The sequence below is a fragment of the Varanus komodoensis genome, unplaced genomic scaffold, assembly GCF_004798865.1.
Source record: "Varanus komodoensis strain SLA01 unplaced genomic scaffold, ASM479886v1 scaffold68, whole genome shotgun sequence".
Classification (NCBI taxonomy): Eukaryota; Metazoa; Chordata; class Lepidosauria; order Squamata; family Varanidae; genus Varanus; species Varanus komodoensis.
Genome location: NW_025336321.1, coordinates 3,017,854 through 3,044,307, shown reverse-complemented (window position 1 = coordinate 3,044,307; position 26,454 = coordinate 3,017,854). Strand labels below are relative to the sequence as shown.

General features: G+C 40.5%; 1 protein-coding gene across 3 annotated transcripts in view; it reads right to left on the bottom strand.

The window, feature by feature from the left end:
* The window catches only part of CHN2 (chimerin 2), a 163,200-nt gene extending 152,223 nt beyond the window's left edge, over positions 1-10,977 (bottom strand). For all 3 annotated transcript variants that reach the window (XR_006416665.1, XM_044450765.1, XM_044450766.1), the window contains exon 1: positions 10,688-10,977. Coding sequence is in view for 2 of the 3 variants with exons in the window: in XM_044450765.1 (XP_044306700.1) it covers positions 10,688-10,736 (49 nt within the window). In the remaining variant the exon portion in view is untranslated. The remainder of the gene's footprint in view (positions 1-10,687) is intronic.
* Positions 10,978-26,454: the final 15,477 nt, after the last annotated feature.

The following is a 26,454-nucleotide window of genomic DNA, read 5'->3' as shown; positions in this document are numbered from 1 at the left end:
GAAAAAACAATCCCAAATCTGAAATTCTACACCTTAAATCTGAAGTAAAAGTCCCTTAGTTCACCAAAGTTATTTTACTTTCACATATTTGCCTATAAACATATATTTACAACTATGTGCAGTTAGACATGACACAATATGCATTGACACAATCAGAGCTATCTGGAAGGAATTCCCATGATAACAATGGGAAAAATGCATCCCTTCAGTAGAGGAAAAATGGTTACAAAAGATACTTCTTCAGTATAGGAAATCCACATAGGTAAACCGCAGCTGCACGGGGTCACACTTTATACTTCTCCATGTGAACACATTTCTAGGAACAGCTAGAGTACATGATTTGACACTTTGTAATGTCTGAAATGGATTTTAGTTCCAAATAAATGTGTTTTGGATCATGGTATTAGAGCTAAAGCAGTATTAGATTACCTGGGCAGAAGATTGAACCATCTAGATATAAATTCACAAGCTAAATCATATTCATAGCAAAATGGTGTAATGTCCAATAGCAGCATTATTATCCCACCCAAGGATCTCAAAATAATATCTTAGCCTGAGAGTCCTGTGAGGCGGATTAGACTGAAAGACGATTTCTGGACAAAATGAGTTTCACATCAGCATCAGCAATGGGAATTAGACTACAATTTCTGAACAAAACATAATTAATAACAGCTATTTCAAATTTACCCTAATAATTAAACATGAAAACATTAATGAATGATTCATAACAGCTATCATCTCCCGTAACAGAGATGATGCTGTGTACAAAAACCATTAATGCTTTGTGTAGATACACCTAAAAAAGTGATCCTGTTATAAATCCCATTACATTCCACTGCAAGAAAAGCTTTTCATGCAATATTAATGTACACCATAGCTTTGCTGGATAGATAATTCTGGTTTCTATAGTCAAAAAAGAAAGAGGAGAAGCAAAGAGACAAAAGATAGATCAAATTACTCCCTGCCTCCATCTTTCAAGTATCAAGTTTAGGATGACATTAACTTTTGCCATATCACTCATTTAAACATAATCCTTACTACAATTTGATTAAGATTATTTTCTACAATGGATATGACTGGAATGTAAAAATGTTATTCAATGTGCATCCAGTATAATGAGGTAAGAGCGAGGATTCACTGACCCAATCCTAAACTAAGTATGTCACCAATGTGTAAAGCGACAATGGCTTGCTTTCCTGTGCACAGTAACTTGGAAGTCTTATCCAACTCAATCAAGAATTCCTAGGATGAGATAACAGGAAACTTTGCGATTGTGTTCTTACCGTGTGTTTATGAGACTTCAACTCCCTTCTGCAATGCATCAGTCCAAAAACTAAAGCTATGAAATTATTTTCAAAAGATCTTGAAAACAAAGCATAAAATTCTGAATTGTATCATTTAATCAGAATCATATTTCATATATAAGCCATCTGAATAAATAAATAAATGTATTTATTATTTAATTTGTACACCACCTATTAGCCAGATTGGGTGTTTGAGCAGTCGACAAAATCATAAAACATACAACAGAGCAAAATCCAATCACAATATAACAATGAAATACTACAGAGAACCCTTCTTCCTTCCACAGCAGTCATATTCAGATTACATACTTTCAAAAAGAAACTGGATAGCCTTCTGAGTGGAATGATATAAACTGGTGTCCTGCAACAGCAGGGGGTGGACCTGATAGCCTTCATGGAGCCTTCCAACACTACTATTCTGTGATTCTAAGGTTTTCACTTGGTGTCAAAAGAATAAAGAGATGGCACCAGGTGAACCTCTTTGGCAAGCTGGTTCCAAATTTAGGGTGCCATCACCAAAAAGGCCCTTCCCCTTGTCACTACCCTCTTTGCATCCTTTAGAGAAGGACTTCAATAATGATCTCAGCGCCCAGGTAAATATATATGGGAGAAGGTGTTCCTTTATATAAACTGGCCCCAGGATGTTCAGGGCTTTAAATATTAAAGGCCCAGATTTCAATTGGCAACCAATGAAGCTGATCTTGGACTGGTGTAATGTGCTCATGTCTACTAGGCCCCCTCAACAACTGCTGCAGGTTTGATTCTGCAGGTCTGGCCTTCCACATAGGTCACTAGCTCCCCACTGAAGTGGATACCCGTTTATCTACTCATGCTTTTACACACTTCCAAGCTGCTGAGTGGGCAAGAACTGGGACAAGGCAGCAGCAGCTCACCCTGCTGCACAGATTTGAACTGCCGATTCTCTGATCAGCAAGTTCAGTGGCTCAGGATCACACTCCCTCATCCCTCTCCCAACAAAGGTCATCCCACAGTGGGACCAAGGCAGTCTCCATTCCAAACCCAGGCCTGAAACCCAACTGAAATGGATCAAGATGGTGTATTTCATCTAACAACTTGGAGCTGCTTAGCTACCATCCTCTCAAACACCTTGCCCAGGAAGAAGATATTGGTCAGTGGCCTATAGTTGTTAACATCTTCCAGGTCCAGGTTAGATTTCTTCATAATCACAACCTCATTTAAATAGGCTGAGACAGCTCTCTCTTTCAAGGAAGCACATACGGCCTCCTGGACTCAGAGACACATCCCTTCCTTGCTTTGGGTAATCAATCATGATGGGCAAGGGTCAAGCACACAGGTGGTAGGTCCAACTTGACTAAGTACCAAATCCATATCCTCAGGACTTAATAAGTGAAATTCATGCAACAAAATTAAACCAGATAGTGCTCTGGATACCTCTACTGAAAGACTTGTATTAAATATGGAGTCCAATTTGTGACGAATCTGGGTGAATTTGCACTCAAAGTGCTGTGCAAATTCATCATAGTGAGCTACCAAGGGTTCCACCATATCATTTGCTGACCTGGTTTAACAGCTGTGACCCCTTGGGAAAGTTCTACAGGATGGCAATAAGAGGATGCAATGCCGATAGTGTTATATATCCATTCTGGGTTATTACCAAGGTCCCATTTTACCCCATTTAGAAAATCATATACAAAAATGCTATAACTGAGTTTCCTTTAAACTTCACCAATTTTGGTGCATTTTCCTTAGTGAAATCCATGATGCCAACTTGCCCCATGATAACTTTGGTTAGGCTGTTTTTGCTCATTTACTTCTTAATATTCATAGCCAAATGCTAATTCCTTAATACCATCAAAGCTTTGAGGAAACAAAGACATGTAAATACTATATACAGTTATTATTAATCTTAATTAAATTAAATTAAATCCATTCAAGTTTCATTTTCTGCTGAACAGGAAAATGAACTAGCTGTTTAAAAATAGTTAACATATAGCTCCTGCTGAAGTCAAAAGAAATCAAGCATATGTTTTTAAAATATAAGCACATCTCCATATTTAAACCTAGGAAAAAATCGAAAAGTACACTTATTGTTTTGTTCTCTCAGTCTCACTGTACAAGTGCTTCCCAGGTAATAGGGCAGTCTGAAACAAGCAGAAACGTTCATTTCTGGAAAGTGACTGGTTGGTGTGGTTCACGTAAGGGAGATCTGCCAACCTGCCTCCTTCCAGAAATCAGTGTCCCCACTCATTTTGGGGCCTCCCTAGGAAGCACTTCCTTGTGTAAGCAGAAGGTCTCACTTGTGCAACAGAATCAGTGGGCTCCACTGCTTCAAAAAAAGGAAGCAACAAGGCATAAAGGATTGGCAGGGGGATAAGTGTCCCAGTGGATTCTAACTCAGTGTTTAAATGGGGAAATTCTTGTTGGGGTATAATGAACAAAATATAAACCAGCTACAAGTATCATCTTTTGCAGAACCACAGGCTCAGGGACAGAATAATTGTATATTGCAGAAGGCAAAATGTAAATACAAATACAAATAGAATGTATTTGAAGTAAATGAATACATTTTTAGAGCAGCATTTATTAGAAATATCACAATATTTGACCCACATTTCAAACAGCTTCATCTTATATAATATAGAAATATTCCTAAAATGAACAGCTACATAACCACTGGAGTTTGGCACCCACTGGGTAAGGATGAATAATTTTGGGGGAAAGAAATTATCCAAGCCATTTTGTTGTTGTTGTTGGAAACAAAGTGTTACTACCAAAAACTCTTGGTTACTACTTATTAGGCAAATGGAATATTTTGCTATTATGTCCATGGAAATTCCTCTATTTCCATTTCTACCTTTTCGTTGCCAACCTTCATCAAGGTTAAATTCCCAATGAAAACCAAAGGCGCACACCTAATTCAAAAGCTCTGTATCTGTTCCTGATATGTTCCTCTCAATCCCACACACCCTGAGGTCCAAGCAAACCCACTGCACTTCAGTCTGTACAAAAGAAGTTGCCTTGTATCAGATGAGGCTTCATGTTCACCTAGTCTAATATCTGGTTCACACTATAAAGCTAGAAATTTTTTAGCCTAATTGTGTTTTGTCCTAATATCAGATACTGATATTAAAATACAGCTGGTTTAGTTTTTGGTAACAAATGCCAATTTGAAGCTATGGTTTGAAGTTGGGTTACATATTTTACTTGCTTTAACTATGGTCTGTTTTACACCTGAATCTGGAATCCTGGAGTATTTCTGGCTTGTTTCTGTATTCTATCCAAGTGGAGCAATTCACAGAGGTGTAAAGCAAGTACTACGAAACTAGAGACAGGTTTTCAAGCTCAGCTGTTTCCATGTGCTTTTTTCTGAACTCTGGACTCCATATACTTCCTAATTCTCTCTGGCTACAGTTTTTCTCCCTTTCATCCAATAGCCTTAGTCCTAATTCTCCCTTATCAGGGTACCTACCCTACTGCTAAAAATTCAAAGTAAAGTTAGTCATACTAAGGTCAGGTTCTTTGTTATTTCCTATTGCCAGCCCTGCATAACAGCCTCTGGGTTAACCGAAAGGAGTACTGCTGGATTTTTATAACTCTATTTCCCTCCCAGAGAGAGCCCTTACTCTTCATAAAATTATGAAACACCATTTCAAATGAGATATCTCTTCCACCAGTTCTTCTTATGATGGTACAGACTTATTCATAAGCTGCAGCAGAGATAATGGTTCTGTTGTTCTATGTGCTAACTTGCATGATTTGGATGACTTAACCTGAGGAAGACAAGACAAATCTAACTTTCCTGTATAAGTTACAGGTGATGGGGGAATCTCTTGGCTTCCCAGAGCTTCTTGGACAACTGAGGCCCTGGTAACAACATGGCACATCACAACTTCTTTGTAACTGAAATATGCATTTATACATTGTCCAATTCTAATAATGTATTTGTAAAACAGCTTCACTTCCACCTTGTCTTTCACTTCAGTTGTCAAGGTATAAAATCAGGTTATGTAGTAAGCTAATACATTATCCTTTATCTAGCAAAAAGGGCACTAACATCCTGTTCAATTTCTGCCATCTGACAAAGAAAAACCCTTTTCATTGCTAATTTGTGTCAAAAGGTTCTGCTCTACATGAGAAAGGTGTGTGCATACCAGTACAATTTTATCTATGTACGACCTTAAAAATATCCAAGTTTATCTGCATGGAAATGAACTTACTGTAAGTGAAAGGGAGATTGTGTGCTTGCACTGCAGCTAAAATGCTCCGTTGCTAATTGCACAGGCCACTGTTTCAGTGCAGTAGGTGAAAGGATCAGACAACAAGTTGAACTGCTTGTTTTGTAACCATCAGAGCAAAAATCTCTAACCCAAACCATATCAAGTGGCACACAATTTTTCACCTGATTGCTCAGACCTTTCCTCTGAACTGTACATGCTAGCTATAAATACATCCAGTGAAGACAAAATAATTTCATGCCTTTTAGAATTACAAAAAGAAGAATCAAAACGATAACTGACAGGCAAGAGACAGCCGGGACAGTTCCACCCCTGAGCAGTTTCCATTCTCTCAACAGTGGTTACTTATGACAGAAATCTTTAACATACGCTAATTCAACAAGGTGTTAGGTGCTATTATATGACATTTACAATTATAGAAGAAGCAACTAAGCAGGTGCAGATGATGGTCACATTTGTGATGATCATATACATGCAGTCCCCAGGTTACAAACGAATTCTGTTCCTGAGAAAATGAAAATTAGTCTTCGAGGCAAATGTGTAAGTTGTATCACATATAGTCTACCCTCCACATTCGTGGATGTTAAGAACGCATGACACCCAGTTAAGTGGAAAAACCACAATATTTCTCTCCCACCCCCATCACCTAAACTCACAAGTGCCTCCACTTTGCTGCATGGAAATACCAATGGGGCAAAAAGGCATGCTTTGGAGACCTCCCTCTCTCCCCTTTTGCTTCCTCTCTATGATGACACTTTGGAGACGTTCTCCCCCCCCCCCACCTTCCACTCCCTCTTTCTCTATGGTATGATGATTGTCCACAGTAATTTTTTTGAAATAATAGTCCATATAGTAGTTCATTCCTAAGTACAGGTTGTTCTTAACCCAGACCTTCACAACTCAGGAACTGCCTGTATACACTTTCCAAACATGTATTCAATCAAACTCCCATGGGATAAAATAACAAAGCCTTGTCATCTGCCACTCATCTATTTGTCTATGACAAGGTATAATTGTCCACTGGTAAGCACTTCAATGGTACGATTCCTCCAGCCTGTCAGGATCAAACCCACAGTGGGTGTCAAACTGGTATCCAGAAGAATGTCAGATATGCATGTAGTGAAAGCAGGAAACTGCAGAGACTAACTTCACAGTTGATGTCTCTACACCAAGAGCATGCCTCATATCCTTGTAAAAGTTCCCAGAACATACCGACTTGATCGTTTGAGTGACTGCACGACTCTGCTCTCATTTGGCTACTTTGTTTGTCCATCTCTCACTCAACCTGCATATGCTAAACAAATGCTGAGTCTGCACTGTGACATGGCCCTTATAAGAAAAATCTTTCTGCCTATGGAGAAATGCATGTACAGACTTCAGAGAGGTACCAATTATTTATTTACATCCTGCTTTTCCTTCCAAGAATTTAAGGCAGTGTGCATGACCTTCTCCCCAGTTTTTTCCATCAAAAACCCTGGGAAGTAGGTTTTGGTCCAAGGTCATCCTGTGAACTTCAGGAACTGAGTCTTCCCAGTTCAAGGCTTAGTTTCTTTCTGTTTGGACAAAATTTCTACTCTTTGCTGTTATATAATGATTCAGTGCAAAAGCTAAGATGCACATTATTTTCTCCTGTCTACGAACAGCATTCAAAGAGCTTTACTGTGTTTTGTTGCTGGCAGAGGACCAAAGAGAAGCTTAAAGTGTCTCCTGTGCTACCCAAAAAATCTGGCTTTCTATCAATCATAGGGAATGCACAGCTAAATATTCAAAACCAAAATTAAACCATTATATCATTTCACTTTATTCCAATTATCAATAGGACATGATGTCTGAGGCACATTTTTTTGCCCCTACCCAAACTGCATGAGTAGCAGATGTCCCAGCATCTTACTCTAGTTGCTCTCCTGATTTTTAGTTTTCTTTCCTGAATAATGCAATAATTACCTTATCTAGCAAAGCAGTAGTATGAATGCTAATGGTAGCATTACTTATTTTGACTTTGTACAGTTATCCACAGTTATTCCCCTCTGCAAGCATGCTGAGATGGAAAGTCAAATGCGTAGAAATAATTATATATCATTTGGAAAACTCATTTTTCTTAAACCGAAATATGCTATAGTTGTTCATTTTTAAAACGCTAGACTTCGTGGTTCAATGCTATTAAAAATGTTCAAAAAGTTGCTGAGTTCTAAGAAATAAAAACCACAGACAACCAAAATGCAGCTGCCTGGAGTCAGATATACTCGACCCAGTGATTCTGGAAACTTTGCTACAGGCAGGGCAAAAATAATATTTTAACTGAAAAATACATGAAATAGATATAATTGCTATATCTGTTATTGGACCTATTACTGGAGAACCAGTGTGGCATGGTAATTAGCCTGCTGGAATGGAGGAGATCTGGGTCCAGTCTCCACTCAACCATGAAGCTCACTGGGTGACTTTGGGCCGGGCACACTTTCAGCCTAAGCTACCTCACAAGGTTGTTGTTATAGCAATAATATGGAGAGGGGATCACCTTGTAAGCCACCCTCAGTTTCTTGCAAGCAGTAGACAGTCAGGATATAAATGTTATATAATAATAATACTTTTGGAGCGGATATGCAGTCTAAATTTAGGAAGGACAATCCATTAAATATGGACACACTGAGGAACACAAATATTTCCCCTACAATTTATTTCCAAGATTAAAAATATTCACAAATGGGAAGCAAATATTTTGAATGACTTTACTCAATACATTGTAAATGTTTCAGTATATTACAGAAATCCTTGATTCCAATGCGCAGTGCCAGCCATAGGAAGCATTTTTGCTTAAGCATCACAAAGATTCCATTTTTTTTCCAGCCAAGCAGACCACAATGGTTCTTCCTGTTCATCCCATGCTGCATCATGATGATTAACAGTTCTCAAGCACATTGCCATCATAAAAGTTTCCCTCTTCATTCCTGTCTCCCAAAGCCAGTCTCTTTCTCGCTGTTTACACACTCACTCAGGATACAGTATTCAACACCTGTTATTTCCAGCTCCATAGAACCACCCATCATTAACATTTTAATACAAATTGTCTCTCTACTGATACACAAATATACAAGTAGGCCTCCTGTGTATATCATAAAAGGGTTATAGAAGCTGAGTATATTATAAATGGGCTATACATTCTTTGCATACTCGTCCACAGGTTCAGTCACCACCCTTTATAGTGTTAAAAGGGTTAGGAGTTCCCAAAGAACTTGGGGAGTGTGTGTTGGCTTGAATCTTTCTAGGGGAGTTCTTTTTTTTAAAAAAAGAAAGTCTATTGAGGAAAAGAATGGAGAATACCAAGGAGATAGGTGGAACTTTAAGGCCTATGCCCATAACAGATACATTTAGAAATACACAAACAACATAAAAATGCAAACAATGCATCAAAAGTAACAAATATATAGAAGTTGGTTTTCCTATTTCATATTTTAGTCTTTGATCTTCAGCATAAAATACAGCCTCTGAGAATCTGGCATTCAGTTTTGTGAAGTGAAACAGGAGGTTTAGCATCTCAAAATGTGTACCTGAACTCACACCAAAACCTGCATTTCTCATGTAAACGTAAGTTACTTCTCTTGATTTGAATACGTATTACTCTATCCATGTGAATTCCATAAGTCTGGATTCATTAGATTAATCACAACTTAGGTATTGTTTTAAACATACTTTAGTGTAACAGCACACAGAGAAAATCTTGCCAAGCTATGCTTAATCAAGGATTGCTTACACTGTTATTGCTCATAAGACACTACTGCAATTCTAGTCCTCATGAGCACCAGTCTACATATACAATGAGGTTTCTTATCAGTACAGAATGTTACAGTTTTACTTCCAAGTAAACAAGGTTCAATTTGTACTGCATGTTTTTATGCTTGGATTAGATGAAATCAACAAGGACCAGTCTTTTTTTCTTTACAACTGAGGAAGTTTCAATAAAATAATTACATATGCTTAAAAGAGACATTCGAACAGGTAAGGGAATTCTTCAATGACCCTTTCCAGGAGAATACACAGTGCAATAACAGAATGTGTCATTTGAGGTGTGATCCAGAACACATTACAAGGCAGTAAGTTCTACTGAACCCACTAGGACTTGCAGAATTGTACTGTGAATAGAATTGTACTGTGTTTCCATGTGCATTTACTCAGGAACAAGTTTTCCTGAAATCAGGGAGACTTACTTCTGAGTAAATAAGCATGTATTTCTGCTTGAATTAGACGAAATTAACAAGGACATGTCTGCTTCTTCCACCATTGAAGAATGGTTTACAAGCTCTCAGCTTGTGGTTTCTGTCCCTTCAAGTATCTACAGTGAAGAATGGATGAAATTTATCAGATCTTTGAGAAGAGCCATCTCTATGTTAAGCTCTATTAAGTCACCATCCAGATAATATAATCAAGGAACTGCCACAAGTTAGCAATGAAAACAACCCAGCCCAGTGTAAAGGGCACCATGACATGTGTGCTAATCCAGTCCCTGCCAGAAAGTGAAGAAAATGAAATGAAATTGGGTCTCAGGTTTTGCACTGCTTTCTCCATAGGACTTGGAACTGAACAGGTGTAATCACACTTGAAACTAACTGCCCAGCTAAGCATCGATATTTTTAGAGATTGTAGGTGCTCCAATACGCCCTTTCTTCAGGAATAAAGAATGAAAAGAGAATGATTCATTCATCATCACGCTTGAGCTGGGAGTAGATTTGCCAAGGATTCAGGTTTTAACCCTGACATCTTGCCTTTATGTATCAAATATTGCTACCCCAATGAGTGAAAAACCCGTCATCAAAGGAGGAAAAGGGTTTAGCACACTGAACTTTTTCACATTCGCTCCACTACCAACCTCAGTTGCCCAAGAAGAACATGCATCCAACCTGTTCTTTCACCTACCTGCCCATTCCTTTTGCATGCAAAATGCAATAAAATAAAAGCATCTGCATGCAAATTCAGGTGTGGGCGTGGGTGTACTTGATTCTGAGAGAAAAGATAACTTAATCAGGAAGAGGTAATATTACGTTCCTCCTAAGGGGAAATTGCTACAAATAAACGGTATTTGGACGATCTGGAATCAGGAGAGGAAATCAGGAGACATGCAAAATCCTGTCAGGAGGAGAGGGAAGGGGGAGGGATTTTATTTAAACTTACCAGAGGAAACCGAGGAGCCAGACAAACTGGAGTTGCTGGATGTGGCCATTCTCCTTCCTCCAGCGGGCTCCTCAGTGACTAGCCCAGGTGCTCCTGCTGCTGTCCGGCTGCCGTTGCCGCCCCCACCCCATGGCAAAGTGCTGAAGCCGCGCTGAGCAAAGCAGCAACAGCAGCACAAGCCGCCGCCGCCGCCGCCGCCCGGGCTTTGCTCGCTGCTCAGCCGAATAATGCGCCGCTGCTGGTTTGTCTCTGCCCGTTTCAGCCTTCGCAACGAGGAGCCGCTCTGGCTGCCCGCAGAAGGGCCCCGCGCTGCGTCCAGTTCCTTTCTCTGCGCCCGAGGAAGAGAGGCTTCGCGGTGCCCAGCGCCGCCCGACCAGCTCCTTCCCTCCTCGCCTTTTCCCCTCCCTTCGCCTGAGCGGCTCAGCCTTGACAAACGAGGCAGCGAGCGGCTCCACCTCCTTCGCCGCCGCCGCCGCCGCCGCCGCCTCAGCTCCCTTCACACACACAAAGGAAGCGGAGGAGCGGAGGGCAGGCTGCAGCCCGCGCGGCTAGTGAGGCGGAGGAGCGCGGCTAAAGCGCGGAGCGCGGCGCGGGCAGAGAAGGGGGCGCGCAGAAGCGAGCGGCCCGAGTCTTCCGCCCCACCGGCTGCTGCTCCCTCGCTTGCTGGCATCGGCGGGGCTGGCACGGCCGGCGCGGCTCCCTCCATGTGCCAGCACTGGTCCAGCATTGGAAAGCAGAGGCAGGTCGCACCGCCTCCGGGGGGGGGGGGGGGGGGGAGAAGCCTGGGAAGGCGTTTCCCCGCGGCAGCCGTAGGGTGCTGGTCCCTCCTGAACTTTTAGGCTGTGCGGCTGGAGATGCGCTCACCCCTGTAAGGAATGGCGCTGCGCTTGTCCCCGACTTCCTATTCACTAATGCCAGGCTTTCTTGGCGTTTCCCTCCTGTGCACTCCCATAACGCTCAGCAGCAATACTTTTTAACAAGCATCATGCCAGTTAATGTTATCCCTTGATAGATGTGAACTACGTGACCAGAGATCACCTGAAGCAATTGTTTGTGGGCTGGAACCCAGGGTGGATTACAGAATCCACCTTATCTCCCTTTTATCCCCCAACAACCTTGTGAAACAGATTAGGCTGAGAGATTAGACTGGCCTAAAGTAATCCAGTGAGCTTCATGTCCTGCTTCAGTCCCTGGTCCAACACTAACCATTACCTCTCTTCTTTGACTGTTCTGTCTCCTTGGAGGTCAGCAGCAGGGCGGACTCAAGAGCTTGGCTTCCTGACACAAAGCATGCTATGAATAATTCCTGACAGCAGCAGAGTTGATCAGAGCAGCCACCCACCTTGACACCTTTCTTTGCATCTTACCTTTTAAAACACTTTTCCTGTGATATTAAACCCTGTTGGGTTAAAAAGGGCCCTTTTGAAATAAGTTATTTAGTGTTCTGGGGTTTAGGTTCCTACTCTGCTGTATACTAGATATTTGTGGAAAGTTACATGTCTTTTACCATAGCAGCCAGTTTCTGTGGTGCTCAGGGAGTTTCTCAAATTGTCTAATGTGTCCACTGTCTCAAAATATTGTCTACTCCTGGACTAAAGAGTGCAGAGCAGGGTAACTTGGGCGATTCTCGGAGTGGTGGAAGGTGGCTGCTGCCCTGGCAAATGCCTCCTGAAATAGTCACTGCAGTTTACCACGTTTCCCAGTCAGATGTGTAATGTAGCTGCTGAAGATCAAATGCCCTGAATGCAATGTACCAAGCATGGCGTGTTTCTAGACTAGGCTTTCATTGAGCCATTGAACTGCCTCACTGGTGGAATTTTATGGGAAGTCCACACAATAATGTCTTCCATGTGTAACCCGCTTTGATTTTCCCAGCATTTGTCCTCACTTTATAGTGAACAAACTATTATGGAAGAAAAGATGAAATCATTGCACAATGCTCTCTGACTGGTCGTGCTGGGAGCCGTCCATCTGGAAACACCCAACATAGCTTGCTCTTGTGTTGTCTGTGCCTTTTATTGCAGCATAGCCACCAAAGGAACAAGTAGCATACCAGTTTTCATATTCTGATTAGTATTAATGTTTCTGAAAACCATCTTTGCAAGTAACCATATAAATATATACAGATCTGTGGTAGCTAAATGTTAGATGTTGAGTGTTTTCTTGAAGTCATTTGCACAGGAACTTCCCAAAAGTCCTGTTTAAAAGTCATACAGATGTCATTTTCAGTAAGGTTCCACCTTATTAATTTCTGCATTTCTTACTCCTAACGTCACAGAAGCTCTGCTCTCTAACTATAATCTGGAAAGTAGGTACAAAATGGAAGGAAATAATCTCACATGAGCTCTGTAGATTGGGCTATATACTACTTCCGTAACCAGGCATTTTATTGAGCTATTTCAATTACCAGGGTTCCATCCTGGAAAAAAAAACATAAGATAGGCATAATCTTCTTTGAAGTTTGGCTGACAACCATTAGAGCTAGAGCAATAGAATAATTATTTTCAAAGACTGAATCAACAGTTTGCAGGTGTCAAGCCTTGTAAGATTTTTTTCTGTAAGAATCTTGTATCAGTTTTCAGTTAACAGGGTAGGGTATCTTTTTCCTCTGTAAAAATAGTTAGAAATGCTTATTGAGTAGAAGCAAAATTCTCTTTCCTTTTTGCCTATCCTTAAAGTGTGCCGCCATGCAGCTGGGTTCAAGAGGCTAGCCTTCCGAACAAGGCAGAGACCTGGCTTCAGCAGAACATAAGAACACGCTTATGTTAAATCAGACCAAAGTCCTATCCATTCCAACCACCTGTTCCCACAGTGGCCAAGCGGCTGTCTCCATGGGAAGCCCACAAGCAGGACATCAATGACACAACAGCCCTCCAATTCTGTTCCCAAGCAACCAATATTACCAGACATGCAAAATAGGCTGATTGGCAGTTCTCTGTACTTCGCATGTCAATTCTAGTATGTCTTAGTTTTAATATACTGTTAACACCACAAAACTCACTTCAGGAATCCCTCTAGTGGCAGTTCTACAGGTCATGCAGTAGTTGCTTGCAATGTTCAAAGCACCACTCGTTTCTAGATCCTTGCCCTTCCCCACTTATTCAGCAGCCCTCAGGGAGACTGGCTAAATGGGAAAAGGTATGAATGCTGTTTTATGGGTTTAAAAGGCTTCCCTGAATCTCGCTGTATTGGAAAATTTCCAGTATTCCATTCTTGGGCGATTTTCTGGAGCTTTTTTTATTCTTAGTGATAAGGATTTCTGATGAGGCAGATCCGTTTCAGTTTAGCTAGGTTATACAGAAACTGCCTTGGCCACCATAATGGACGATCTGTGCCAGAAATGAAACAGGAGCATTATGTGTCAGGATGTAAGGCAGCATGGTTCAAGTGCCTGTAGGACCAGGATCAGACCTGTAGGTACTTGCAGGTACTGAAGCCTGTACAATCATGCAACATAGCTGGAAAGCTCCCTGAAAGGCTTCCCTGTGCTGTTCAGTTTGGCTGCAGCAATAAGCCTTTTGTAATAGCTGCTCTGTGGACCTGATCCTACTGCCAGTCTTGCCTTGACTCCTGCTTGCTTCTGACTCTGCTCTTGCCCTTGATAGGACTCTGCCTTGACAGGTGCCAGGTGCCTGCCTTTGCCTCTGGTCCTGCTATGCCTTGCCAGGTATCTGACCCTTGCTTCTTGCTGGCTTCACCTTTCCCTCAGTGTGTCCTGCACTGATGCCAAGAGCTCATTCTGCCCCTATCAGCCCTTGTTCTGGAGACATTGGCTGATATGGTCCTGGGAAGCACTGTTAAACAGTAGCGTTAGTTCCCTTGGAGAGGCAATTTCAGGGGTAGTGCTGTGGGATTCCTATTCAGTGCTGTGGCCTTTGGCCTATGGTGTCCTTAAGAATTTCATCTTGTATCTCATGCTATTTAATATATACATGAAACTTCTACGATAATTTATCTTTAGCTTTTGAGTTGAGTATCACCAATAGGCTGATAGCACCCGCTTCTAACTTTCCATCTAAATCCAAGGAAATTGTTCTAGTTATATACTGATGTCTAGATGAAAGCTAACAAATTGAAACATAGTTGAGATAAGGCAGAAATTATTCTGGTTAGACAAAAGGCAGATCAGGGAATAGTGATTCAACCTGTTCTGGATAGGGTTACACTCCCCCTGAAGGTTCAGGCTTGCACACCCTTGATGCCCATGTTTCAGCAATGATCAGAAATGCATTTGTACAACTGAGGCTAGAACACAAATTCTGCCTGTTGCCCTGTGTTTCAGGTATTTATAGAAACTGTGAGACAATTGGATCCTGCAGTCCCCCCTCTTTAGACCTCTCTTGGTGTCACAGAGGCAAGGACTATTAACATTTCCCTGTGGTTGGGAGCTACCATCAGAGAGATCAAATATCCCACTGCAAGAATGAACTTCTCTCTCCCCTCAAAACTGAACAATCCTATGGTCCTCCCACAGGTTAGGATCCTAAATCTAAATGGGTTTCTCAAATTAATAATAAGGGAAATCCACTTGTATAAAAGTTGTCAGGACACATTTGATTAGTGATACAGTTTTGAAGCCTGTGAAATGTTAGATTTTGTTATACTATAATTCTAGCTTAGTGATATTTCTGCTAATACCATCTAAAATAACGAGTACAGTTCTAGGACATGCATATGTTGGTTTACGTTATTTAGACAACAGGAATATCATCTGTATTCTATGAAAAATATTAAATACCATGAAATTGATAGATCAAAGGCACTGCAAACTTAAAAGAAACAAAAAGTACTCTCTGCTTAAAAATGCAAAAATAATCCCTGTTGCACAGTGTAATCAACAGTCACGTCTGTTAACACTTTGCTGAACAAGCAGCTGCGGATAATTTCCTAAATGACATTTTGCTAGTCACATTTTGAAAATGTCTGTAAGGTTTTTCCACACGATCAGTCAATGTTTGCCGCTACATTTTACTAGTTCCTTTAAATGTCAGTAGCATAATATCTGGACACAATATATAGGGTAGTATAGTCCATACCATCTATCCCTTTTATTTTTACATCTTTAAAAAGAGATGTACAGAATATTTAGAGAATGTGGATACCAAATATTTAAACAAAGCTGAAATTGCCCATAATGCGATATGTAATTTCGAATGCTTCTAAGGTGGTGACTTATGTATTATCCAATAATGTGATGGTCTACATCAAAAATTGTGCCACAAAACAGGACATTGCACCTAAATTGCAGCAATATTGTGCCAGCATTATATTGTGATTCTAGCAATGCTAAAGTTTCAAATTAATTTGCCAATGCTCTGTTCTGAGTGCCCTGATGAGAGAGAATACTCTTTTTTATGTCATAACACACTCACCTTCTCTATTTTCTCTTTTCCGAATGGGAGAGTAGTGGTGTGTTGGTTGCTCATGAAACAACCCATGGCACATGTGACAGATGATCAGGGTCCTCTTGAGTTGCTCTCCCCCTCTTCTCCTCAATCTTCCAGCTGATAATCCCATCTCAGATCCCATCTTGGATTGTTAGTCCTTTTGTTCCGCTGCTGTTTTTTCACAGCCTGAAAGACTTACAGTTGGGGTCATGTGTCCTCAGAAAATTGGATGTCTGTGTTCATAGTTTTTGTTGCTCTTCCAGAGTTAGGCAAGCTGGCTAAAATATGTGTGGTTGACAAGATGAGACTGCATATAGGCTAATTTGAGCACAGTTGCCGAGCTGTGAATTGGAAATCACTGGTAAAGGGCAAAAAAGTTGATGCACTGAAAGATGGTAGTGACAAGATTCCCCCCACCCCGCCATAGCAATGGAATTCTTTCAGTTTCAAGTGTTGAACTGACAGTTCTCAGTGCCATGCACATTTTTTACATTTCCCTTACTTCTTGCAACCCATGATGGAATTGGCTGTTGGGTTCAGTTGTTATGAGAACACGATGCAGATCCCACAATCTCTAGAACATGCCCCAGGTTGTCAGGGTGGCTTGTTTCCCCCAAAGAAGCCACCCTGCAGGAAGCAGTCTGGGTTTGGATGACATAACTACTCATTGTGGCTAGCTACCCGCAACGAGTGGCTATGCTGTACAAACCTACTCACTGAAAGAGCAAGAGTATAATGCTCCCCACCACACACACTTTTCACCTGTGCCATAGTGCTAACAAGCACTGAGAAATTCAAGTAAATCTCCAAGAAGACAACCTTATATGTGTGATATGAAGTCCATGCAGCTGGAAAGGAAAGGAAACTATGTCTTTAGGCCAATACACCCTTATTTGGAAGAGAGTCTCACTGAATTCAGACATTTCTATTCTGGAAAAGATCCATAATAGGAAACATTGTCTGCAGATACAGGATAAAGAGAATGAAACTGTACATGAGAAATTTATAATTTACAGCTGACAGCATGCTGTAAGAAATAATACAGAAGGGAAGCAAGAAAGAGCGATTAAGTAAGGTATAGGACTACAATAGGCTTGTTAAAGAGCTTCCCAGCCTCCCACTTTATCCTAAGCTTGTTTAGCTGGATTTCTCCTGGTGTATTATTACTGTAAAACAAGCCAGAAATGTAATTAATAGCAGCCAAGTTTGACTAAGTGGACTGCTTCACATATTGCAGTTAATTATTAATAAACATGGCGTATCTCAGCCTGCCTCTCTTTGATGGGAATTTTGTCCAGGTGGTAATGTGGTTATAATAAGTGATGGCTGATCTGACATCAGTTTCATATGACCAGGCCCCACCAATTCTGGTTGAAATTAAGGCCATAAAATATTCCACCGTGTGTGCATTTTTTTAAAAAGCAGCATGATTAAAAAGCAGCACTTCTCAACAGGAATGCAAAACACTGGAAATGCACAAGGAATCAAAAACAGTTCTGAGATTATTTTGTGCCACATCAGGCTCTTTGGCCTCCAGTTTTTCTGCACAAGGCTATTAGTATGGTTTATATATTTTAGGTTTCACTGCAGAATTGAGATCCAAGCTCAAAACAAACAGCTTTTCCTTTTCTGCTTCATAACCTCTATGCTTAGTGGTATGTGGAATAATAAATTACTCAAGTATAAAAAGTTTTCTTTCACTTTTAAAATGATTCAGAATTTTTTTCTTTTCTTAAAAAAACTCCTCCCTGAAAGTACTGTTTGAAAAAAGAAGTGAAACTGGAGAGTCTCAAGAAGAAAATTCATAAATAGTTGTGAATGGGGAATGACAATTTCACAATAAATACATTAGCTGCATTCACATATAAGAATAAATTATGCTGTGTGATTACCACATGGTGTGGTTCCTTAGCTAGTTTTTGAGTTCTGGCAATCACGTGGTTTCCATGCTTGCATGGTTTCCATCCTGTTATAGGACCTACACATATTTATTAATTTTATTTATTTAAAGCATTTTTATTCTATTCCCGTAGCCTATCGGCTCTCTGGATGGTTTACAGCTTTTGGAATGGGCCAGCTCCCCTCCTGCAGCTGAGCACCCAGAAAGCACTAGTGCAGGCAGGGGTTGGGTGGCCCCTCCCAGGCATCACTGCATTGCCCTCATTCACCTCTCCCCCACCTCCACCCACACTGTCACCTACAGAGGTAGCTTGCCCTGGCACCCCATCCCACATACCAGGCCTCACTGTGAGTGGCCTCGTCTGGGCCGCCCTTCCCCTTTCCAACCAGCCCCACAGCCAGCCTCACAATCGCTTGCAGCCATGTGCTAGGGGTGCTGAGAACCGCTCACAGGACTGCAGCGCAGTGGGTATCTGTGCCATGGCCCCTCCATCACCCCTACATCCTTCTGCGGGGTAGTCGTAATGCCCTGACTTGGCTACCATCAGGAAGGAGGCTGCCATCCATGCTGGGATGAAGACTCTACCAGTAGAACATGGTTGTGCTGATGGGCACTGTAGTCTAACATATCTGGAATTCACAAACTAGGAAACACTAATGCAAGGGGTTGAATCCAGTCTAAACTATGGGCCAGGACTTAACTCAATTTCAATAAGAATGACATTCAGATTACAATACAATCCTGCACCTGTCTTCTCAGAGCAGGATGCCTCAGGTCTTACTCTCAGGTAAGCATATATGTTTACTGCCCTACTTTGGATCTAAATCAGGGACTTTTCACATGTGAGGCACTATTAAGCCTATAATATGAATGTAAAGTCTACACTCGACATTATTTTAGTAGTATGACTGTTCCTAATCCTCATTTGTATATGGCACAACTAAACTAACAGACTCAGAGGTACTTTTTAGTGTAATATATGAACATTTCCTTAAAAGGCCACCCTCATAACATGGAAACTGTATGGTAATAGCTTATAGTTAAATTACATCTTGTACTAGTACAATTGCATTCATCTTGTTCAAGATGAATATAAGCCCCCAAATTCAGAGGTGTGCGCTATGCACTGCAGATCTTTGCCTTCCGCATCCTCCCATTCTGCATTTTCTGTAGGTAGCTGACTAGCAAGAACATGTCAGAGGAAGAGGGAAGCCTCCAGGAACAGTTTCACGGTGCCATGATCACGTGACTTCCCCAGTCTCTCCTCTCCACACCATTTAGCCCCTTTTCCAAGTTGCTTTTCCAACCTTGGAGAGCAACTGGCATGATTCTTTCTGTATTTGCTGCAAGAGGGTGGGGTGGGGATAAATGCTCCAGGAATGCGGACTATCCTATAGCCCCTCAAAGACTAGGGGCTATCAGATCATTCCCTTAAACACTGTCTCCTTGATAAGTAAGAGTAGGACTTACTTTTTTAATGATTCAAACTTATTCATGTCAAGAAGCAACACAGCTCCCTTAGACTCAACAATAAAATACCTCCTTGACAGACAACTGTTTTTGAGTGAAAACACAGCATGTGTACAATTATTTGAGGATCATTTTAATCAAACAGAGAAAAGAAAAACCTTCCAGATGGTTGGGGAATAAAAAATTATTCATGCTCACTTATGTTTGAAATTTTAAGTTTTTACTTTCCTTTTTTCCCTTTGAAATGTTTAAACTGAGAACAAATTGTTATCTAACATATTTTGTTTTGTCTTGAAGAACGGAAAAGCTGTATGCAAAATATAACATGCAATGGCTCACAGAGTTAAATGTGCGACCCTTAATCCAGGGTATTTAGCACATTTCATTAAAAGTTGTCTGATTCATTTAAGTTCTAAGTAGGTTATTCTGCTGTACTGAGTTCTTCCTTTTCGATCTTTTTCTTTTTAAGACAGCTTTATAATCACACCTCCATTATTTATGTTTTTCTGAGTTATTTGTATCTATTCTGTTTATATCAGAACACAAAAAGAGCCATGCTAGATGAGACCAATCAGATATCAATGTTAAGAAACCTGTCAATCAATCAATCAATCTATGTCCAGCACACTGTTCCATTTATGTTTTCCTGGACTCCCACTTCTTGATTTGCCCCTGTCTGAGCTCAAGGTAGTTTAGCAAGCAGCAGTCTGGAAGATAGCCATTCTGTCTGCCAGGTCCATCAGGAAGTTGAGCTAATACTTGCCAGAGGCTTCTTCCTTCTCCTCCTTATCACCTTCATTGCTGCCCTCCTCAGCTGTTAAATCACATTACAATGTTGATTGTTGAGGTTCAAGGTACTAATAAACAACCATCATCAAACAGCTTGCCTAACAGGAGAGCTTTGCAAGTCTTTGAGAGACATCCATTGTTTACTATCCACATTTATGCTAAAACAGAATGCTGACAATATGAATCATGCAAAAACATGCTGTGAAATTGCAAATTCTAGTAAAAATTGATCAGAGGAGTACGCCTTTCTGACAATGCTTCTGCCGTTGCACATTAAATGAGACACTAAAAAGGATGAAAGGTACACCACTGTGAATAAGCAGCTATAGGTAAATAAGATTAACAGGTGATGAGCTCAGCTGAAGCTAATGGGCCTATAAACATGGGGATTACATGGTTCAGTCCTGTACACATTTTTGTTACACCAAATATATAGTGTGTTACATCAGCCTTCCCCAACTTGGTGTGATCAAGCTGTGTTAATCTACAACTTCCCTCATTCCTGCCAGCACATTTGAAGGACACCAGGTTGGGGAAGGGCGTGTTACATCATGAACCATGATCTTCTCCTAAGAGCATTGCAACATGCTTCTGGGTGCTTCTCCGTTGATGGAGGCTGCATGTGGGCACATGTAAAACTGCAGTGTTATCTTGCCAGTGAAATCTATTGTAGGTCAATCTTCTGTATCTTCAGGATACTCTCCATGTACCCTGCCCTAAGCACCTTGGAGAAAGGGAAACAGGGAATGTAAATTTGTTGGACACACCTATCCACAATGATTTAGAATTTGGAAATAACCTACAGATATCTGCTGGGAGGATGGGGTCATAAATTCCCAGGAATTGTTGGTCATCTGGCTGATGAGGGAAGATAATTTGGCTCCAACCAGTGAGCCAGCCAGACACAAGACAACCTAATCAATCCTCAAAACAATTTAAAAGGATAGATCTATAATGCTCCTATTTTACAGAGAAGAAAGTGAGGCTGGATCATGAAGCTTTCAATGAATGCAAGGTTGACTGGACTTAAAACCTATATCTTGTTGGTTCAAATCACTAAATGCACTGCTCAGACTGAAATTAACTGTTTTACACCAATTCTGCTAGTAGTGATAATGCACTAACTACTGATGACATAATTATCTGTTAGCTAGATTCATAGGTAAGATGTAGACTTTTCATGTCCATAAAGACATATAACCTTATATAGTATTTATAATGAATAAATGGCTAGATATCATCATTGACAAATATTCTTTTAATTTTTAGGGCTTTTCTTCACATCATAAAGTTGCCTGTATGGAGGCACCTCCACTGAAGATATTGCAGGACACTTGCATGCAAATCATGACACATATGGAATTTCTTACTGCATGCTATAGCGTGCATGCATTGAAAAACAGGCATATGTAACAGTGACATCATGTAAAAATTGACTTGTAGATTTCCTGTGATTCCCAACATGAAGATTATTATTACAGCACATTTATACCATGCCCTGCTTCCTCTTGCAAGGAACACAAGATGGCTTACAAGGTTCTTCTATCCATTTTATTCTCACAACAACAACTCTGTGAAGTAACTTAGGCTGACAGTCTGTGAGTGGCCCAAAGCCATCCAGTACATTTCATGGCTAGAACCCACCTCTCTGGAGTCCCAGTCCAGTACCTTTAACCACTACACCTCAATGTTTCTCTTTACACATTATGCATTTTCAAGTTGTAATTTTAAAATACAAAATGTATCTGAAGAGAACCTTGGGGAGGCGGAGAGGCAACTTTCTGTTTTGGGATAAATATCAATTAGGCTGGAAAAAGATCTTACACAAATAGTAACTCAATAGTAACACAAATAGTAACACATAGGTCTTTCCATGTGTAAGCCAGTGTTACTATGTCAGCTATCATCTATGTGAAGTTCTATTTCTTTCAGAACATGCTTAGACAATAATGATTTTGTCATATTTTCTATGTCAAGACTATTTAAACTGAGCTGTTGTGTGATGTCTGCAAATGAAAATTAATGAACTTTTACTAATTACAGTATTAAATATCAATTCAGTGAATGAAACCCTTTGTGTTCAGTAAAACAGAGTCCTTGGGGCTGTCAAGACAGACTTTTGTGTTGTTTCAGTGGGTTGTCATAGGACAACAATTTTTTTTATAGTGAGTTGATTATCTCTGACACTGGATCAAGAACAGAAACTTGTTTGGTTTATTCACTAGCCTTCCTGACATATTTAGAATATTGAATGATGAGCATTAATATTGGTTTATGTTCCCCCTTATAACATCTTATTATCTGAACAATTTCCTGGCCAGCTTCAACTTCTAAGGATTATTTAGCTGAAATCCTGCAGCATAATGGCACACACAGAAGACACAGTATTTTATGCTAAAGTAGAAAACCTGTGAGACTATGTCACTAATTTACCTATTCTCTAAATGGCATATCAGGATGCAGAATGCAGATGTGTGACAGATGCTGTAATTTCTGGAAAGGGACATGGGAGCTGTACATCTGTAGATGTGCAAGCTGAGATGGGAGAATAATGTGGTGGAACTCCTACTGGATAAGAATCTTGATTTTGCTTATAAATGCCATGCAAATCATATTTCTCCTGCAAAAAAAAATAATGAAATTGACATATAGGGCCTCATGAATAATTTGAATCTGAATCACATCTGGATGTACTGCCATTCCAAAAAGTTGTAAAGTAGCGTCTATTGTACAGAATATTAATTTACTGAGGGGTTGGATTTCAAATGTAATTTTACTAAACAAATGCTGCAATGAAACATTGCCCCTCTGGGGTGAAATAAAATGATTGTATTTGGCCCATGATAGGATGCAAGAAAAGAGAAGTAAAGCTAGAGTGTAAGGCCAGAATCCACAGAATTATTTTACTGCATCTAGTACCGTATTTTTCGCTCTATAAGATGCACTTTTCCCCCCTCAAAAGGAGAAATGTCTGTGCGTCTTATAGAGTGAATGTGTGTGTGCCCAACACCCGGGACGCTGCTGCCTGCCTACACCATGTGGCACCACCTAGCTGGCATGCGCTCGGTGCACCCTGCTCTGCCCCCCCCCCCCCGGCACACGTGAGAGCTGTGCCGCGGGCTTTAACCCGCCAGCCGCACGGAGAGACGGACTACTCACCCCCACCGCCTGGGAAAACCTGCCACCACTGCGTGGAAGACTACCTCCGGCACGCTGCCGGCCCCACGTGGCACCACCTGGCCGGCACGCGCTCAGCATGCCCTGCTCCGCCCCCCTCCTCCGGCACAGGTGAGAGCTGTTAATCACAGCTCAGTGTGTGTTTTCAAATGGCAACCTGTCTTTTAATGAAGCCCATGGGGAAGTGATGGGGAATGTGCCTCATCAGGAAGCTTTCCATGGATCAGTTATCTGTTAGTTGATCAGACACATTTTTTTTAGGATCAGTGGATATTTGAACAGCATTACCTTCGTGTAGGAAGTTTATTCTTCAAAGGCTACTTAGTCCGCTGTGTGTTTGATTTACCGTACAATATCTCATTTTTTGTCAGAAGTTTTTTTCTATTATTTACTAGTAGGGCAGCATGGACATTACTGGCTTTTTTAGATTTGTTATTGAATTATCTGCAGCAGCTCTTGTATAACTGGCGTAGATTGTGGATTCCTTCAATAATTCCACTACTGACTAAGAAAGTGATGTCAGTGATTGTGAGCAACAGAGCTTCATAAATTCTGACTCTAGTGATGATGAGTTCTATGGGTTCAACGAAAACTAAAAGAGTACTCTCTTTTGTTAATGAGAGTGATGATGGTTCTTAATGCCACTGTTGACCGCTGTTCACTTTACAAGGTTGAAATACGGTATTACCGTATTCTGTTATAGTTTATTAAATAATTTAGTAAACTATTTGATTCAGAATATTTTTTTTTGTTTTCCTCCTCTAAAAACTAGGTGTGTCTTATGGTCAGGTGCGTCTTATACAGTGAAAAATATGGGGTTTTTTTTACTTCTAACACTGAGCTATCATGTCATATGACGAATTGATTTTAAAATTTCCCTTACAGACAGGCAGTGCTGTAATTTGAGAAATACAAATTCAAATGCCCTTGGCTATGAGAATTAGCTGCATGCTTCTTTGGATCTTAGTCCAAGACTGTTAAATGACTTATGATTTGTCATCTTTTTAATGGTGGGATGCCTGTGTCATGCAAAAGTGTAACAATTAAAGATTTCTCTGTCACTTTTGTTCCATGCTAGGATATGCTTTAGGCACTACATTTCTAGATATCAGGCAGCTGCTTATGGCACAGTGCTCTTCCAGGAAAAAAAGTGACACTATTCTGGGTAAAACATTTTAATCACTGCATGAAATTACACAGGATGGATTACTAGGCATTGTTAAGCCAACAGATCCTAGTACGGTGGCCAGCTTTTAAACTAGGCCCTATGCCATTAATAACAGCTTAATATTTATGTTTGTTTTAATGTTTTTCTATACTATCATTCATTAAAAACTCATGGCAGTTTATGTGTAGACATTAGCAGGTATTTGCTTATTATAGTAATACCTTGCTTTTAGCTAAGACTGCAATTTAAGGCGGCTTACAGTTAAGATCTAATCAGACACACAAGATCTCTGTGTGTAAGAGAATCTACACGGGAGCCATTTTCATTTATGTGCTGGGTTTTTTTTCTCTAAAACATAATTGCTGCTCTGGGGACACACAGTTATGAATATAATACAGTACCAACTGTGATTATGAACTGATTGTTACACACAAAAAACACAGTGTTTGAATTATGAGAGAACTAAAATAGTTGCAGGTGTTTTTACTGTTTGTATTTCTTTTACACATTTGTGCCACAAGCTACAATATAGTGCTGCAAATCTGGGAAAAATGGGAGAGTTTGCTGTTGTTTCAGTCTGCTTTTTGTTATTAGGTCAGTAACTGCCGATATACCTTCACTGCTGTGCAGGAATAGGAATTTAAAAATACAGCATGGTTATTCATTGCTGCACAGCTGATTAAGTGTACAAAAAAACGGTATGCACACCTTCATTGCTACACAGGAAAACCACAGCATCGGTTCATGGGCTCTGGCCTGAAATGCCAAACTATCCTAGGATTATATGTTGTAGGATTATATGTCTGGGATTGTATGTTCCAAAAGAAAATGAAACCACTTAGCTTGTTTATTCCTACTGTGTATTTAAATAAAAAAAAAACCTTGGAGATTAGTGTTAAGTTATTCTTACAGACACAGGAGCTATTTTGTTCTTAGTTAGCTGGCAAAAGTAATATTTAGGAACACATCCATATTTGGTGTTTTGTATGGTTCAAATTAACGTATTAAGAAAATGTGATCCTCAGAATTTTTGGGCTTCACTTGCCATAAAATAGTAACTTTGTGCAACCGATTATTTTCTTGCCATCATTTCAGTGTGTAATTTACAAATACATTCCAAGTCAATTTGTGATCTTTTTTGCTTTAGGCTAAGGCTGCCACTAGAGCAAGAAAACAGTAAGAAAGGGAAGGTACTTGTGTATCCCAAAACAGAACAGAAAATATTACCCTGTGTAGTAGAAAACTTTTTATAACATGGAATGTGTTTAATAGGCAACATTCATGTCCTATTGGAAAAAGCTGTTTCAATAGACATTATTTCTGAAACAGAACATGAGCTTTTGTGTAATGACAAGCCAAGGATTCCACTTTTCTACACACTTCCTAAATCCCAAAATGGCATATAGCAACGTAAGGATGTCCCATAACTAAAGGGAACAATTCCATTTTAGAACTTATATTGCCAGTGCTTTTTTTGTAAAAAACAAAAGGTGCCGAAACTCATGTCGCCGCCACGCCGCCGGCAGTAAGCACGCGACCACACACACCAATCCCAAGCCGAGCAGCATCCCAAGCCGAGAGCCCCACCCTCACTATCTCTCTCTCAGATAGCAGATAGCAGACACAAAAGCAGCCTGCAGGCACTGTGTTAATGTTTGCTGCTGTTCTGCTACGATTCAAAATCACTTTGTAAAATCCATTGGAAAAAAAGGTGCCGGAACGCCATTCCGGTGAGTTCTATGACAAAAAAAGCCCTGTATATTGCTATATGTGATTTTTCCCCCTGAAACCTTTCATTCCAGGCATAGGGTCTTTTATTCAGAACTTCACAGATTTCTTAACAAAGCAAAGTATATTTTAGATAGAGGAACAGGAT